Source organism: Toxotes jaculatrix, chromosome 11 (genome assembly GCF_017976425.1).
Source record: "Toxotes jaculatrix isolate fToxJac2 chromosome 11, fToxJac2.pri, whole genome shotgun sequence".
NCBI lineage: Eukaryota > Metazoa > Chordata > Actinopteri > Toxotidae > Toxotes > Toxotes jaculatrix.
In genome coordinates, this window is record NC_054404.1 from 24515185 (window position 1) to 24533432 (window position 18248).

General features: G+C 44.4%; 1 protein-coding gene across 1 annotated transcript in view; it reads left to right on the top strand.

Annotated features, from left to right (window-relative positions):
• ttc27 (tetratricopeptide repeat domain 27) overlaps positions 1–17514 on the top strand; it is a 47106-nt gene extending 29592 nt beyond the window's left edge. Inside the window, exons 10-20 of the mRNA XM_041050638.1 lie at positions 871–984; positions 1719–1814; positions 2944–3066; positions 5197–5424; positions 6231–6329; positions 6554–6606; positions 7630–7795; positions 12644–12841; positions 12982–13093; positions 14499–14599; positions 17113–17514. Coding sequence (XP_040906572.1) covers positions 871–984; positions 1719–1814; positions 2944–3066; positions 5197–5424; positions 6231–6329; positions 6554–6606; positions 7630–7795; positions 12644–12841; positions 12982–13093; positions 14499–14599; positions 17113–17238 — 1416 coding nt within the window. The 3' untranslated portion in view covers positions 17239–17514. The remainder of the gene's footprint in view (positions 1–870; positions 985–1718; positions 1815–2943; positions 3067–5196; positions 5425–6230; positions 6330–6553; positions 6607–7629; positions 7796–12643; positions 12842–12981; positions 13094–14498; positions 14600–17112) is intronic.
• Positions 17515–18248: the final 734 nt, after the last annotated feature.

Below are 18248 nucleotides of genomic sequence, written 5' to 3' on the forward strand. Positions count from 1 at the left end.
AAATTTTTTTTTTTTTTTTTTTTTTTTTTTTTTACCATCTGAATAGGGATCAGAAATGATAGTACACAACACTGTAGCTGTAGCTAAGTTTAAATTTCCTGAACTACTAGGATGCTGTTGAGGCTCTGTTTGTTTTAATGAGTGTGTTACTGTACTCTGATAGTCGACCCCCAGTCCACAGTTCTCTGGGGTGAACTATTCATATATAAAGGAAATGCCTGAGGCTATGCAAATGAAGATGACCAGTGCGTTCTGAAATTAATGGTCTTCCTTCAGAATGCATGGAATGTGTATTAAAAGCCATTGTAATGGAGCTAAATATGGAATTATGGAATAGGAAAGAAATACTTTGGAATACAGACTGAAGAGTAGTGGTTGTTTATTTATCCCAAATATAGTAGGAATCTGGCCTTTTTTTTTTTTTTTTGGAACAAGCTTTTATTAGACACAGGCTTTTGTTCCTGATTTCTCTCTTTCCCTGGTCAATGCAGGCTCAGCACTTTTGATTATCATTAAGCTGCCATCAGTAATCCTCCAATGTTGATGTCTCATATGAAAAGTCTTCTGGCAGCTCAGAGTGTACAGATCTTCCCTTTCCTGGCAGACATGCTCTGTAACACTGGCAGGAAGTGATGCGTTTCTTTGATTGTAGCTTAAGAGCAATTAAATGGTTGTGATTAGACTGCGATTAGACATCCCTTGGTTATCCTCTGACAACATATGAACAAACCAACCCTGACTACTTTTAAGTTGGGCAAACTGTCGTCCCCAGATTTTGATGTCCAATGATCCTTGATGACTTGATGCTGACTAAATGATGATCTTACTCTCCCATCCCACCCCCCCACACACCCCCCTGTCCTTCTGCAGTGTATACTGTCACAGCCCAAGTTCTGGGCTGTAGAAGTCACAGCGCTTTGCCTCAGGACCAAACTGGAAAAAGGAAGCTCCCGGTGTGTTGAGAGAGCCATGATGCAAACCCAGGTAAGGAGAGATGTGGGGGAGGGGAGGGGGGGGGGGGACTGTATTCATAGATTCATGAAGAGTGCAAGCATCACAACAGCTGTAAACCTTTTTACATGTTAGGGTTCACAGTCTGCCTTTCCTACTTATATATTAGTGTTTTTTCTCCAAAAGATGGCAAAACTTTGTAACTCCCCAGGGAAAACTAAAGGTTCACAGACTGCAATCAGTGCTTTGGTCTTCTTTAACTTTTAATTATAGTGCCACCATCAGGCCAATGGGGTCATATGTTTTTGTTGCCAAGTTTCATTTCTCTTGGTTGTTCCAGCAAACAGCACATTGAGCAAACACTCGTGATGGCCACGCCCACATTCATTAATCAATACTAGCTCTTCGGATCTTGGTTCATGTTATACAGCTGTACACGATGTGAGCTGACATGTGGTGGCTGTGAATGTAAAGCTATAGACTCGATGCCTCGTGGAGCATCTCATGCATCCTAACTTTGAGCCACGAGTTTGGAGCCAGGCATGAGATAACAAGTCATTGTTCTCTCTCCCCCCCTCATGCTTCCTGGAACTCTGCTGTCCTCTCACCTCTTTTCTCTCCAAATACTGTTATAAAAAAAAATCCCGGCACTTCCTTTAGGATGCTTTAGCAGTGGACTGTAAACTGTGGATATGTAACATATATGTGTGTGTGTGTGTATAACATCCCAGAGTGGTGAAATACAGCATCCGTTTTCCTCTCTCCAGGCTGTAGTAGACCACTTCGAAGACAAGAACTGTCCCGTGACTGAGAGGCTCAAAGTCTTCTACTGCTGCCAAGCCCCGCCCAGATGGGCTGTCCAGGTATCGGTTTCATTTCAAAAAAAACCTTTATGAATGTTGAATTATTCCAATCAATCATTTTTAATGAACCAAGTGAAAATATCCAGAGAATTGCTTTTTAGGGTGGAAGGTGACAACCCTGAAGCAGTGAGGGGAACACAGGATATATATAAAGGTCTCACAGGGGCTGGAGAAAAATACGCTTATTATGACATTTTGTGACACCTTTGCCTCACAAAGCATCCTAAGATCTATGAAGGCAAACGTTAGACAGTAATAATAAAGCTCAGGGTATGGTAGGAAATAAAATGGAAAGAGCAGCAATAGAATAAGCAGTAACAGAAAGATTTAGATTTGTCCAAGAGGTTGAAGGAGGAGTAGAATTGGAAAGAGGGAAAGATCAGGTGGCGGGGGGGGGACATCACCCAGGCGACATGTAATAACTGATAACTGCAATAAAGCTGGAATTGAAGAGTACCTATTGCCGCCTGGGGGGACTTGGAAGTGGGTTGAGGTGGAGGATTGGAACAGTACTGTGATGCATTTCCTCCTCACAGGAGAACCATGCCCTGCATTAACAGGAGGCTTTTTTTTATGGCTCTGTGTGTGTGTGTTGCATATTGTTCTCAGGAGAAACTATTTAATTCTGACACCTTTTGGAGCGAGGGGATTTTTTTAATACAATGTATCTTACTGACTTTGGTCCTGTAACTTTTCATAGTGAGCCTGTTTGCATTCTGACAACCCCAAAGAGTCGTTGTAGCCTCTCAGGCCCCTTTTAAACAAACCTGTTCAAGGTGGGAATGTTGCACCTTTATTCCACCACTCTGCTCTGCATAAAAAAAGTAGCTGGCAGCTGGCTCGAGTCACAGCGCCTGGACTAACATCTGTATCAAAGGGAGAGAAGGCATGGCGGGAGAGATGCCAGCAACTGTTGTGTTACACGTACCGTCTCTGATTCTGGAACGAGGGCACGCTATCTAAAAGCACACACACCGGGGGGGGGGGGGGGGGGGCAACATAATGCCAGCTTTGTTTGGTTCAGTGTAAACAAGTAAAGCTGGCATAATGAGGGGGGTCTGCTTCACTGTAATGCAGCAGGATCTGAAGTTTGAAAGAAGCATTGGTGTTGTTGTCTCTCCCTGTGTAGAAACAGCTGGCCAGCCTGCTGACAGAGCTGGGCTGCATCAGTTCGGCTCTGCTCATTTATGAAAAGCTGGAGCTCTGGGAGGACGCCGTTATCTGCTATGAGAGGCTGGGGCAACATGGCAAGGTATATCTCACACACACACACACACACACACACACACACACACACACACACACACACACACACACACAAAGACATCTGTCAGTAAATGAACTCTGTGCATTTACAGTGTTTTAATTAATTACAGACACGTGCGCACACAAACACACATGCAGACACGTGTGTGCACATACATTGATATTGATTGATTGATTATTGATTTTGAGCTCATCCTTCAAATTAAAATATTAATAAATATTACATATTATCTGTCTCATGATAACAATCCATGAATTATGACTTAATAATCGTTGCAGTTAACTTGCAAACTGAAATATTTTCTTATGTATCGCAAGTCGCATCGTCATCGCGATGTTGAAGAGTGTCATCGCACATGGCGCATTTTGCTCATATCGTGCAGGCCGAGTTCAGATGCACACTCAAAGCCGTAAACATGAATTAGAACTTTCACCATGCAGTTGTATTTCAGCAGTGGGTGGGTAGCTCCCACGTTTTTTTGGTGACCGTACCACGTCCACACCAGGAGGTATTTTCTTCGATCCCTTCTGCCTCAGGGCTTTGAGCCTAATGTCATCATCGACAGATGAAACCAGCAAAACCATGTCATCAGCATAAAAAGACAACTCAGCTGCAGTCCTGAGGTGACAATGCAAGACATTCCAGCTTTACCTAGAAATTTGTCTCACAGAACAGAATTGCCCAGCAGCAAAGCATCGCCCTGGTGTTGCCCAACACCCACTAAGAACAGGCTTTATTGACTGTGATGCGATCCGGTGTCACATGTTTGTAAAGTAGTGCCTGGGGAGCTGCAGTAGAATCTGCTTGTTCACTCACCTTGTGGTCGATCAAGCGAGTCAAATAAACCCCACTCAATTCATACAGCAGCTTTTACTGATGCGTACAGCGCTTAGCTTTAGCTAACACACACGCACATTTACACACCAGTGGGCACATCGGGGGGGGACAATTTGGGTTTCAGTATCTTGCCCGAGGATGCACGGACCGGCAAAGCCGAGGATCGAACCACCGACCCTCTGATTGGTGGACGACCTGATCTACCTCCTGAGCCACAGTAGTCATTCCTCTTTTTTTGAAGTCTTTTTTGCATTTGTGCATGAAGACCTGTTGACTGTTATGGAACTCGTCTCCTCTGAGTCCACTTTGAGTGCTATCAGATATCGGGTAAGAAGAAATTTGAAAAAGGTTTTCAAGTTGGATTATTATCCATCAGCTGTACCACTTACCCTTTTGAGGGTTGCGGGAGCACTGGAGCCACTGGTTTACTCTCTAGACCAGCAGTCACCAGTCCATCACAGGGCTGACTTACAGAGACAAACAGGTTATGTTATGTATTTTATTAAGAGTTGACTCTTGCTTACTATTCTTAAAATGTATTTAAATTAAATTCAGTTACTTTTATTAACATATGCACAGGAAGTATCCACACATTCATCATCAAATGCACACATTTGCGCCATGAGAAATCAAGCACAGTAAATGTGTGGCTCACCAGCTACCTGCATGCACACAAACACACTCATTGATTGCAGCTGTGCAGACATCACGTGCGACTGGAGGCTCATCACTAACCTGAACGTCTCCTCCTGCCACTGCACTGAGTCCTCTGTGGGACCCTGAAGGCTGCCAGGCTGCTCCATTATTCAATTAGAGCCAGCTTGGTCTGTCCAGTTTGATTACCCAGGTGCTTCTGGGTTGTAATATATCTACCTGCTTGACCAGACTTCCTGCTCCTCTCCTGCTTTCCTCTTTGTCACAGTGACGTTGTTTAAAATTGTAATTCTGATATCCGTAACTCAAAATCAGCCCTCTGTCCTCTGGGACAAATTCAGCGGGAGGAGTTAGCTAAGGCTCCGTCTAAGGCCTCAGAGGACCTCAAGCCTTTCGTTGGTGAGACTGGAACGCTACACAATCTAAATCGATAAAAAGGGATTTGGAAAGAGAAAGCAATCTGTTCATCATTCCACCCTCACAACAGCGTGACTCTGTTAGTCCAAGAGCAATCCACGGCATTAAGTGGATTGCTCATTAAGTTAAGCATTACTCTGTTCAGCGCTCTGAATGTCCTGTCCTGCCTCGTCCTCCGCTTCAGCCTCCTTCCTTCTGTGTTGTTAGGCCGAGGAGATCGTTCGCAGGGAGCTGGAGAAGAAGGAGACGCCCAGTCTGTACTGCCTCCTGGGAGACATCTTGAGGGACCATCAGTACTATGACCGGGCGTGGGAGCTGTCGGGCAGACGCAGCGCCAGAGCCATGCGGTCTAAAGCCCTGCTGTACCTCCGCAACAAGGACCTACAGCAGTGTGTCGACTGCTTTGAGCAGTCGCTCAAGATCAACACTATGCAGGTACGTGTTTTTAACCAGCAGGAGGCAGCAGTGAACACAAGTGGTTTGTTTTGGATGATTTCATTTACCTAGTTGTGTCGAGCAACTAAATTGCCCAAGTTGTGAATTCCCAGAAATCACCGCAAATGTCCACAAACCAGGGCTGTGTCACTTTTCCGGGAAGTTTGCTTTCAGCTTACCTCCCATCCATTTACTTCTGCATATTCCTGGGAAAAGTGGCGTTCCACTTAAGTTTAGAGGTTGCACATTTTCTCACATACATCTGTCATGCAGCGTCATCTAGACGGGTTTGGGATCTTGCACCTCTTTATACCACTAAATGGCCGTTGAAGGAGGGATCCAAACCTATGTGTGACTTTCTGAAACAACATATAATAATGTTAGGTAGCTGTTTGAGATATTGCATTAGCTTGTGAGACTGACTTTCTCAATAACCCAGAAGCTGGGGACATGGCAACATGTCCAACCTGAACCTTGATCTGAAGATGCCCCCTCTCCTGAATTACTTCCCCTAAGTTACTTCCCCCCCTAGAGGACGCCAAGGCATTCTTAGGCTAGATTCCATATGTAAATCCTTCTGTGTGTTCCAGGTCTGCCCTCAGGATTTCTTTACTTTTGATTATGACCCTGCTTTAACAGGGGTGAAGTGTTAACCTTGTCTAGTGAGGGAAGTGGAATTAAAAATCATCTTTCTTCTGCTGATAAACGTTTTTGTATATATCTGTGCATAAATTTAACATTTGAATTCACTTTTATTGTTTTGTCCATATTTGTGTGTGTGTGTGTGTGTGTGTGGGTTTGGACAGCTTGGTGTGTGGTTTTCCCTCGGTTGTGCCTACTTCGCCCTGGAGGGTTACGAGGGAGCTGCCAGGGCTTTCCAGAGATGTGTGGGACTGGAGCCAGATGTAAGTACCTACACACACACACATGCAGAGAAAATAACAGTCCCATCAACGTTTCACTGTTAACACTCCTGGTCCCGTATTCACAGCTTGGTGGACACTTGAAATGACAATTTCTCTACCGTTCTTTTATACAGTGTGTTCTGTTATTATTAACCTCTACCACTCTGCCTTACTGTCTTCTTCCCTTTGTCTTTCCCCTTTTTTTCCCCCCATTTTCTTCCCAGAATGCAGAAGCGTGGAACAACCTCTCCACAGCTTACATTCGCCTCCAGAAGAAGTGAGTATGTCGTGCAATGCATTGGAAACTGACTTTGAAAGCAGATGGGAGACGGCAGTGATTGGTCTATTGCATGTGTGTGTGTGTGTGTGTTATGTCCTGAACACTTTAGAGCCCTTGGTGTGTTATCCAGATGGATGCAGCCATTAGAAGATGGGTAGACTGGTCCTACAGGCATGCAAAGGATCAGAAACAGTACGTAGATGGGCCGTGGTTATTAAACCATGCCCAATGATCAACACTGGTCAGATCAGGCTATGTTTTTTTTCCAATCCGGTTTTGGTGAACTTGTGCCCACTGCAGCCTGAGCCTCCTGTTCTTAGCTGACAGGAGTGGAACCTGGTGTGATCCTCTGTCGCTGTAACCTGTCCACTTCAAAGTTAGATTAAAATAATTTACATGAACAAGCAGGAGTACCTCACAAAGCAGCCACTGAATGTATTTATATCCCTTTTTTTTCTGACTGTTACCCTGTCATATATGTTTTGTTTTTGACCTGATCACTGATCTCACAGCAGCATTTAAACAGATGAACAGTTTGTGTGGAACAAAGTGACATTTTGGTTTCGAGTCTGGAGTTCTTTATGGCTGTGGCTTGGCGTGGAAAGTGGTGTTCATGTTCCCACAGACATGGCCTCTGGCTGTGCTTTGTGGCCGTGCTGTGTGGTGCTCTGAGAGAACAGAAGTTATCCAGTGAATCTCTGAGCCTTTGTCCCATCGCACTCATGTGCTTTCAGGCCTGAAATTAAAAAGGAAAGCTTTTTATTAATACCTGGTTGGTAATTCAGTAGAAGCACTTTATAATAAAGGGGTGTGTGTGTGTGTGTGTGTAGCAGCAGCATTGAATCCTCTCAATCAACTGTTCCAATTGTTACTAATTATTAAGTAATTATTACTATTAATTACAGTTAATGCTATTACTGCTGTTGGCAGATTAAATCTCTCATTTTCTTTTGTTTTCATTCACTAAACCGTTCTTCTGGTCTGTCTTTCCCCGCCTCTTCCTGTCACCTTCGTTGGCAGAAACAAAGCCTTTCGTACTCTGCAGGAAGCCCTGAAGTGTAACTACGAACACTGGCAGATCTGGGAGAACTTCATCGCTGTGAGCACCGACATCGGGGACTTTGCTGAAGCCATCAAGGCCTACCACCGTCTGATGGACCTCAGGGAAAACTACAAGGACATCCAGGTAAAGGACTATACCTGACTCTCTGACTGGATGTAGTGTAAGGATCTAATGTATCGTACATTAAAGTTATTCATGAGTAATTGTTTCCTCTCGTTGTGACAAGCAGTTGTAAACTGTATAACACATTTTTGTGTGTGTCTGTTTTACTGAAATGACTCATCTCAACAATCATTATGGTGGAAAATATAAAAGTAATGCTAGTCAGTGCGTCATCAGGGAAGCGTTGCACGACATCAATTAGAACAATACCGAAGGGAAGTGATATAATACACTGCCTGGCCAAAAAAAAAAAAAAAAAAGGTCAGGCATTTTTCACCAAGATCTTGTATTGATGACGGGAGAGTCGGACTAGTGCCGCAAAGCCTTCTCCAGCACATCCCAAAGATTCTCAATGGGGTTAAGACAGGACTCTGTGGTGGCCAATCCATGTGTGAAAATGATGTCTCGTGCTCCCTGAGCCACTCTTTCACAATTTGAACCCGATGAATCCTGGCATTGTCGTCTTGGAATGCGTCCGTGCCATCAGGGAAGAAAAAAAAAATCCACTGATTAGCCTCACTGATGGTTGTTTAAGAAATGAGAGGCTACTCATTGCATCAGTTGGGGTTAAATAACTGTCTTACTAACTTTGCTTAGTTAAATCCAGTTGGTAAATCCAGTTTTTTTTTGGCTAGGCAGTGTATGTGATGTGATACGATGTTTTACATTCATCTCCTAATTTACTGCCCTCTTGTGGCAGCAGTAGGCTATTGACTCGGAAAGTTAGGTTGACGACCAGCCGCTGCATCTGTCATTTTTGTGGGCGTGGCCACATTCCCTTTAGACAAAAGGCTGGAGCTTGTCACGCAGGGTGGAGTTGGGATTGGGGATAATCCTGGGATCTTTTTTTTTTTATTATTTAAGTTTTTATTCAAAATTTTGTAAAACATTATTACAATAGACATAAACACAAGCAAACACAAATCAAAACAAAAACAAAAACAAAAAAAAAAAAAAGGGCACAGATCAAACAGAATTACAGCCTGACAGCAATTATGGCCCTCGCAAGGACACAAAGCATCAAATCATTTCCTCATAACAAGTTCATACACCCCTACAAGACGCCCTCTACTTTCATGTAAGACAGAAATCGATCCCAGATAAGTAAGTATGATTCTTTGCAGTTATGCAATTTGGCTATCAGTAACTCGAAAGATGCATTGTCTGTCATTAACTTAACCCAATCCCTATATTCAGGTCTTTCCTGGCTTTTCCATTTACGAAGGATAACCCTCGCAGCTGAAATACAGCCCATAAGGGCCAGAGCATGTGCTGGTTTAGAAACATTAGGCAGGCATGACCTATCCCCCAAGAGACAAAATTGAGCAGAGTTAGGCAAAGGTACCCCAAGCCAGCCTTGAATGGTTTTGATTACTTCCTGCCAAAAAGGGAAAACGTGGGGGCAGTCCCATATTGCATGTATAAAAGTTCCTTCATACCTTCTGCATTTCCAACAAAGATTATTCTCCAATAGACCCATTTTATGAAGATAAAAATGAAAATCCTGGGATCTTTGACACGTGACTAGCTATAGCTAGCTAAAGACAGGCGTGGCTGGTCGTCGAGATGAAGGTGAAGACGTCCAGGCAGATAGCAGCAGTTGAGGGAGAGAGGTCTGTTTTAGTCTGGTCCATTCTCTGGTCCAGACTTTCACACAGGTGAACTGCGAGTGTCTCAGAGCTTTGTGAGAGTTAGGTCTTTGTTAGACGTTTGTAAAGACAAACGTCTCAAGAATTTAGTCCTTCCTGTGTTTCTGAATAATCCTCTTTATTGTGTTCACATATGCAGAGTCATTTACAACAAACAAAGAGAAAAGCCTCTCTTAATCATGTCTCAGTAATTGCACACCCACCAGTGCATTCAAAGTAGAAAATTAACAATCAGCTTCAAATAAACAAAGCAAAACAGCCCTCAGTAACATTTTCATGATGATTCATTCTCTCCTTCAGCCCTGTAATAATTTCATGTCTTATAGTTCTGACCATTTCACTTTAAAGAAGCCGTCTTTCAATGGTTGAAATCACAACTTGATGCACAGAGAGACATCCACTGGTCTTTGGCTCAATAACTAAGCTACTACACTTCACTTTTTTTTTTGAGGAGAATCGCAGAAGATTTTACATTTAGGTTTTCTTTCTCTTGCTGCGTCTCTTTTTTTTTTTTTGTCGGCCTTGTTTTAGACTATTTTTCACCCAGCGCCTTCATTTATTCTGGTCGTGTTTTGACCAGACTCATCAATAAGGCTGCGAGATGTAAGCGCTGAAAAGGTCAGCAGCAGCCTCCGTACTCCAAGTCAATCAGTAAATGGAATTTGGATTTGCTTTGTTTTCTTCGTCCTTATTTTCTCACCGACGGTGCCAAGAGCCCTTTTTTCTTTTTGTAGAGATACTCCGTGGAAACGTGTTTTTTTTTAGGCTCGGGGTGTTTGAAAACTTGAAAACCGAAGTGGCTTAACTTTATACCTCATGCAGTCTTGGGGCCTGGGTGTAGCAAAATGGTTCGAGGGCGAGGATGCATAGAGCTTTTTACCTTTTCTGGTGTGACCAGGCTTTAAAGGCATCGCAGCCATTACACGCCAAGGTTAAGGAAATGTTAAACAGAAAAGCCACACACACTCATTACAAAATCATCTCAACGCAGGTTTAAACCCACCGTGTTGGGTCTGAATGGGGAATAAGCTGTGATCACCTCTCCTGTCCTCTCCTCTGTGAAACCAACCAGTCAAAGCTTCTCCTGAAAACATCACATCAAAGTACAGCGTCTTACTTACAAACAACCGCTCCATTTCTAGCTTTCTATTTTTAAAATCCATCCATCTCACAACTTTACTCGGACTGTGAATAGTCACAGTCAAATCCCTGTCACATTTTTCGAAGCCTTATTCTGTTTCACATTTTCCCCTCCCTGTTGTTGTTCTTAGCTCAGACTCAGACGGCGGTACGGACCACCATGAACCGCCCCTCTGATGGAATGCGTCCAGGGCCGGTGACAAAAGAGCTTTGACTGGCTGATAGATTTCAAAGGAGCTGGAGGGTCACATGGCTTAAGCTTTATGCCTCATGGGGGTTAAATGGGGGGAAACACAAGAACCTTACAGTGACACGCACACAGCCATTCACACAGAGGCACTACACACAGAATCCCCCTGAGAAGGGGAAAAAAAGCAAGTTTCTCTTATTGTTCATTGTCGTTTTTGAAAAAGTAAACTTCAAAATGAGGGAATTCAGAGAGAATTGCAGGCCTGTCACTGGTGTTATTCTGCTTTCTCTCAGCAGACAGCTTATTACTTTTCCACTTCATTTCACACTCTTAACTGGATTCAAGTCATCCATTCAGTTTTTCACCTTAAACTGTCACTTTTCGCCACGGTGATGGACAGGATAGGAGGACACATCAAAAAAAACGTCCTGTTAATGGCTTTAATTTCACTCCCATCACAGGAAATGTCACATCAAATGGACTGACATCAGAGGCAGATCATATCCACCTGATGGGATCAACGTGTTTGTTTGTTTGTTTGTCTTTGCACCAGCACCTTCGGCCTCCTCTGCTTAGAAAATAGAAATGTCCTGATATGTCAGTGAGTTTCTGGCAGCCCGCAGAGATGTTGAGATGTGAACTGATGCGGCCGTCACAGCTCCTCTGCGGCGTCGCTCGGGATGTCCGACATGACTTTACAGATTCAGTCTGCTCCGCCGCTTTCCAGCTGATTTATCTTAATTGCCGGTGCGGGCTCACACACCGCAGAAGCCCGACAGATGGTTCATTAGTTTCTCCTGGGATGTGGAAGGTCTGAGCTGGAACTGAGTTCAGGAGGCCAGTTATGTTCTTGCGCACGACTGTAGGTCCTGATCCTCGGGAATTTCATTTGCATGGCTAGGCAACAGCCTACAACCTAAATAAGAAGGCTCAGGCTTTAAAAGTAAAATCTGATTGCTGCCATTTCCAAGAACAAAGAATAGTGATGTGTTCTGATACATATTAAAACAGTGTGTCCACAGAGACACACACTCCCTCCCTCCAACAAGCACAGACACGCTGCAGACACGTGTCTGCTCACTCTTCCCTCTAACTTCTCCACATCTCTCTGTTTTCTGTGCAGTTTCTGTGGCGTTACCTCAGACAAGTATTCAAAGTCATGACTCGCATGAAACAACACAGAGACAAAAGGAATACCGACTTAAACCCATCAGGAATAAGATTATGACCACTGACAGGTGAAGTGAATAACAGTGATTATCTCTTCATCATGGCACCTGTTAGTGGGGAGGCGGAGGAGGGCGGTGGGGGGGGGGGGGGGGGGGGGGGTTATATCAGGCAGCAGGTGAACATTTTGTCCTCAAAGTTGACGTGTTAGAAGCAGGAAAAATTGGCGAGCGTATGGATTTGAGCGAGCTGGGTCAGAGCATCTCCACACCTGCAGCTCTTGTGGGGTGTGTGTGTGCGCGTCGCTTACCTGGGGAACACATGGCACCAGGGCGGCACTATGGGAAGCAGGCAAGTTGGCAGAGGCAGTGTGTGATGCTTTGGGCAATGCTCTGCTGGGAAACCTTGAGGTCCTGCCAAACATGTGGATGTTACTTTGACACCTACCTAAGCATTGTTGCAGACCATGTACACCCTTTCATGGAAACGTTATTATATAATGGAATGGTCTAGTGGAGTCCATACCTCGACGGGTCAGGGCCGTTTGGGACCAACGCAGTATTAGGCAGGTGGTCATAATGTTATGGCTGATCGGTGTATGTTTCAGTACAAATCTGATGTTGAAGTGTGAATTGTTTCTTTTTTTTTTTTCCTCCATGGCAGATTCTTCAGATCCTGGTGAGAGCGGTGGTTGAAAACCTGACAGACAGCCAGGGGCAGCAGGCGGTAACCCTCCAGTCCAAACTGAGGGAGCTCCTGGGTCGGGTCAGCTCCCGCCACAGCAGCAACTCCGAGGTGTGGCGGCAGTACGCCCTGCTGTACGGCAACGGCCACAGCTCCAACCCGGAAGACAACGAAAAGGTCAGCATTTTAAAACAGCTAACGCTCCAGCTGTCTGTCAGGAGGCTGGAGAGAATCTAATATGATGCTGTTACTGTTGTGTGAGGTATGATAATGTTTTGAGCTGTCATGGATGGAACTGTCCGCCGTTTCTTTTTCAGGCACAACAGTTCTTGTCCAAGGCTCATCGCTGTGAGGTTCAGGCTGGAGGCTGGGAGAAAGAACCTGGCCTCTTCAAGGAGGTGATGCAAAGAGCCATTGATATGGGAGAAGGTGAGGTGCACTGTAAACACCACTGTACCAGCAAAGAGGAGTGTTAACATAATCTTTCAACATGCTTTCAAACGTGCCTGCGTGTTGCTCGGCAACCATTCTGATAAATGCCACTGAAGAGCTACACTACTTGGCAGAAGCATAATTATATTTTATCATTAAATTATTGTTTTTTTTTTTTTTTTTTTTGTTGCTATGTGTTTCTTAAAAGCACAAAACCCCCAGAGGCCGTGGTTTACTGTAACTTTAGAACAGCTAAGGGCGGTTGTTAGACACAACATTAGTCATATTAACAGGAAACATTGGACACAGTGAAAATTAAAACTGAAAGCAGTCCTGTCTTTACTTGTAAAGTAGCCCAGTGACTTGTTTAGTATTGAAGTAAAGCTTCTTAGCAGTGATCATTAATAATAACCTGCCAGGGTTTAGTTCTGGGGGAATCAGGTGTTTCTGGAACTGAAGGTGTAATCGTGTCGTGCAGAGATGAAAAAACTGAATCCACTTTTTTTTCCCCCCCCATTTTATTGCACATGTATTGATCCTGCTATAAAATGAGGGGGGAAAAAAAGGTCCAAAAGTCTTTGGAAATTTGTGATGTACTGTGGGTAAACCACAAAGCTACTTCACATTCGACTGAGCCCCCGGTCGAATGTGACGGGGCCTGCCAGAAAATGTTTTTGAACCACTGCGCTAACCAGACATTTAGCAGTCAGTCCAGTTCCCAGAGACCAAAAACCTCCCCAGCTACACTTGTTGTAGATATAACAACTTCACCGTTAGAGCAGCGGTTTTCTCAGAGGAGGTGAGAGGACGGAGGAATGAGGAGCAGTGGGAGGAAAAAGACACCGATGTGTCTCTGATTCTTCTTACATTGTTTATCCTAACAGTCCCAAGGCTGATACATTGAAGTGAAAGAATCATTTAGGTTTGTAGCTAGTCAGAGTGGAGCTAAGTTTAACTTTTTCAACTGTACATCACATCGTATAAACTGCTCAGAGACCAAACAATACAAAACCACACAGAAATGATTAGCCAGTTTCAGCCTGTCACATACAACATAAATAAATCTAAATGTGTTGAGGAGTAACTAGAAGTGCAGAAAGGTTCATTTGAGGTCAGATATATCAATGTAAGGGCTGAGTCTGAGTCTGAGTCTGGAATGTGTGAAATACTGGTTTCCCAGAACCGTCACTGTGTTGTATTGTCTGTTAGTATTTATGCTTTTATTTTGGAGAGTACAGCACAGTGGATTCAGATACACAGTGTTGACGCACAGGTTTTCTCTTTCACATGGTCTAACCGTTTAAACATTTCAAAGTAATAACATATACCGGTTTACATACAACAGATACCAAAGCAACTCACTGAACCAGCTCAGTCCTTCTTCTGAACTTCTCTCTGTCAGTGACCATGAGTTGCAGTAAGAAGAAGAACAATCCAACAGAAGCTCTTCAGATGCTCTCCTCTGCCCGTCTCAGCCTCCGGAGTTTGGCCACCAAAGCTAAGGTACGGTCCACCAGTAACAGTTCACCAGTAACAGTCCAGCAGTAACAGTCCAGCAGTAACAGTCCACCGCTTACAGTCCAGCAGAAACAGTCCACCAGTTACAGTCCAGCAGAAACAGTCCACCAGTTACAGTCCAGCAGAAACAGTCCACCAGTAACAGTCCACCAGTTACAGTCCAGCAGAAACAGTCCACCAGTTACAGTCCAGCAGAAACAGTCCACCAGTAACAGCCCACCAGTAACAGCCCACCAGTTACAGTCCAGCAGAAACAGTCCAGCAGAAACAGTCCAGCAGTTACAGTCCAGCAGAAACAGTCCACCAGTAACAGTCCACCAGTTACAGTCCAGCAGAAACAGTCCACCAGTTACAGTCCAGCAGAAACAGTCCACCAGTAACAGCCCACCAGTAACAGCCCACCAGTTACAGTCCAGCAGAAACAGTCCAGCAGAAACAGTCCAGCAGTTACAGTCCAGCAGAAACAGTCCACCAGTAACAGTCCAGCAGTTACAGTCCAGCAGAAACAGTCCACCAGTTACAGTCCAGCAGAAACAGTCCACCAGTAACAGTCCACCAGTTACAGTCCAGCAGAAACAGTCCACCAGTAACAGTCCAGCAGAAACAGTCCACCAGTTACAGTCCAGCAGAAACAGTCCACCAGTAACAGTCCACCAGTTACAGTCCAGCAGAAACAGTCCACCAGTTACAGTCCAGCAGAAACAGTCCACCAGTAACAGTCCACCAGTTACAGTCCAGCAGAAACAGTCCACCAGTTACAGTCCAGCAGTAACAGTCCACTCACCAGCCTGAAGAAACTCTCTGTGACATTACTGCTCTCCCTGACTCATGACTTCAACTTTTCAAAAAAAAAAAAAAAAAAAGATTCACCCAGCTGCCTGACATGGGTCATACATGGGTCATTCCTGGGTCATTCCTGGGTCATACATGGGTCATTCCTGGGTCATTCCTGGGTCATACATGGGTCATTCCTGGGTCATTCCTGGGTCATACAGGGGTCATACATGGGTCATACATGGGTCATTCCTGGGTCATTCCTGGGTCATACGGGAGTCATACAGGAGTCATATAAATACAGTAAAGTCCCTTTTTGTCCAGTACAGTATTTGGGTTTGTATTGTTACATAGACAGTGTGTTTATATTATGCCAAACAGGCTGTTGTGTGCAGCCTTCTGGTCCATAGACAGGAAGTGCGGGGTGGTTAGCTAACATGAAAGCATGCTCGTCCATCGTTGTTCACAGGTTGATAAACTGTGCACGTGTTTGCTGAGCCGGTCTGTTAAACCATCTTCTCCGGGCCCCTCCTGCTCTCCGTTAAGATGCCTTCAGGCTGTGCACTGTCAACGACTGTGCAGGTTTACTGAATGTCACATGGTACGAGCAGTGTTTATTAAAATCTCATCACATGGAATGATGGGAATAGGTTTAGCAGTCTCCTCCCTCTGTTTCTTAAATCTGTTTGCATGGATGTCCACATCACCGTTCCACCCTGTCACCTCTGGTGGGTGAGGAATAAATCAAGCGTGTGGAGGCTCCGTGATTTTACGCTCAGTCCTCCTGGACTCTGTGTCTTCTTTGGACATACCGGTGAAATGCATCAGCAGCAGCAGCAGAGACAGAGGAGACAGGAGCTGACAGAGACCACCCAGCTGGGTGATGTTCGCAAGCAGGATGAAACAGAATCCCTCCACCTGCCTGTCTGAACAAGTTCTGCGTCCACCTGTCCATAAAGACAAACGGTGGACATGGAAATTTACAGGGCACACAGCTGGTCCTTCGTGGCGGAATTTCGCAGAGTGATTCTTTTAAATGTCTAAGACATGTTTGAGGTCATTTAGAAAGTGTCCACAGGAGAACTGACAAGTTTATGGTGAAGATCCTGGTCACATTTATTTCATAATTAAATTCAAATCATATCTGAGTATCCTCTACAAGGAGGGTGACATGTTGTTCACGCACCATAAATGTCCTGTATTAAATAAAAGCAGGCCTGTCTCTGAGAGAACGCTCCTTCGGTTGTTTTCAGTAACAGACGAGTACAATTACAGGTTTTCCTCTCCTGCTGAACAAAAACACACAGCTGTGCAAGTAACGACAAATCGTCATTTATATGCGGACACAGCAGAGCCTATGTATGGGGACAAACACTGGGGGCGAGTGGGGACTGTGTGGAGACAGTATGCCATCCTATGTTTTGTTTGAAAATACATCTATATACCTTAATAGAAATAAATGACAGCACCAAGCTCATAATATTCATTTAGAATTCAAGTGCACAGTGCTTTAGTTCATAGTTATTGGTTTTGTTGTGTTATAAAGTAGCACAGCAGCTTTATCCCATAAATAACAACAACAAGACTAATAAGAAGAAGAAGACAATAATCAGACTGGTAATAGGACGAATGAGAAGACCAACAATGGTGAACGGATGAAAACAGTTCGATCCTTCAGTGATTTACTTCATTATTTCTCCTTTTTTTTTTCTCTGCTTCTCCAGCAAATGCACACAGATGTGGCCACAGGTCAGATCCACAGCGAGCTGCAGGACGGCGTTGCTGCTCTGGAGCGACTCATCACTGAGCTGCAGGAGCTGAGCGGCAAGCTGCGTGACCAATCACAGTGAACCGTCCTCAGGCCACGCCTCCTCCTCCTCCTCTCTTTTAAGGAAACAAAGCCAGAAAGCCTCACCGACACTGACGACTAATCAGAGACAGACAAAGACTCTCTCAGCCTTGGTGAACTTTTGAGCTCCTTTCAATGATGAGTAAAAACACAAAGGACTCACAGAGGAGGAGTCATGATGTTTTTGTTCCTCTGTGTCCATATTGGAACATAAACAATGACTACAAGGCATCACATAATAAAATATTCAAAATTTTTAATGCTTTGAAATCGTATTTTTTTTTTTTTTCTTTCTTTGTGAGGGAAAAACTGTGGACGGCGGAGGAAATAACCTTCAATCATGACGGGAAGAGCTTGAGGGAAAGAGCCGGCGTCAGATTGTAGGTATTGCACCAGGGGTGTGGTATAGAACATTAATATCTTATGTTATTTTCTTTGGGTCATTTTGATATTCACTCTGGGCTGAAAGCCATTTTAAAGGCAGTAAGAACAGGATGACTGATTTACAGCAAGTGTGCTTTCCAAAGCTGGAGAGTCTCGGTCCACACTTTTAAGTGATGTGCAGGAAAACAGCAGAGTCTGATGCAGAACATTTATTGTGCACACAGCAGGTGGTACACACACACACACAAAAAAAGAGCTTCAGTACTGGTCCTGAAGACTGAATTTACAGTGTATTTGTTCTTTTATACCATGATTCTTTGCACCTCCTTTTTTGGGGGGTTATTTCCAAGCCTTTTTTTAAAATACACTCTTGGTTTTGCCTGAAAATAATGGCGTCTCATCATGGATCTTCCAGGTACTTTCCATGTCCAATTGTACACCGGCCAGTGTCTACTGGTGTCAGCTCATAGAAGGAGGGAAAGTTTCCTCATTGCGTGCACAATAAATGGAGGTCACACTCGACCAGCGATAGATGAAACTGGGGTACACGGGGGGGGGGGGGGTGAAACTTTGCATACAGGTGCGTAAACGTGGATGATCCTGGGAAACTGAGTTCAATGGCTTTCC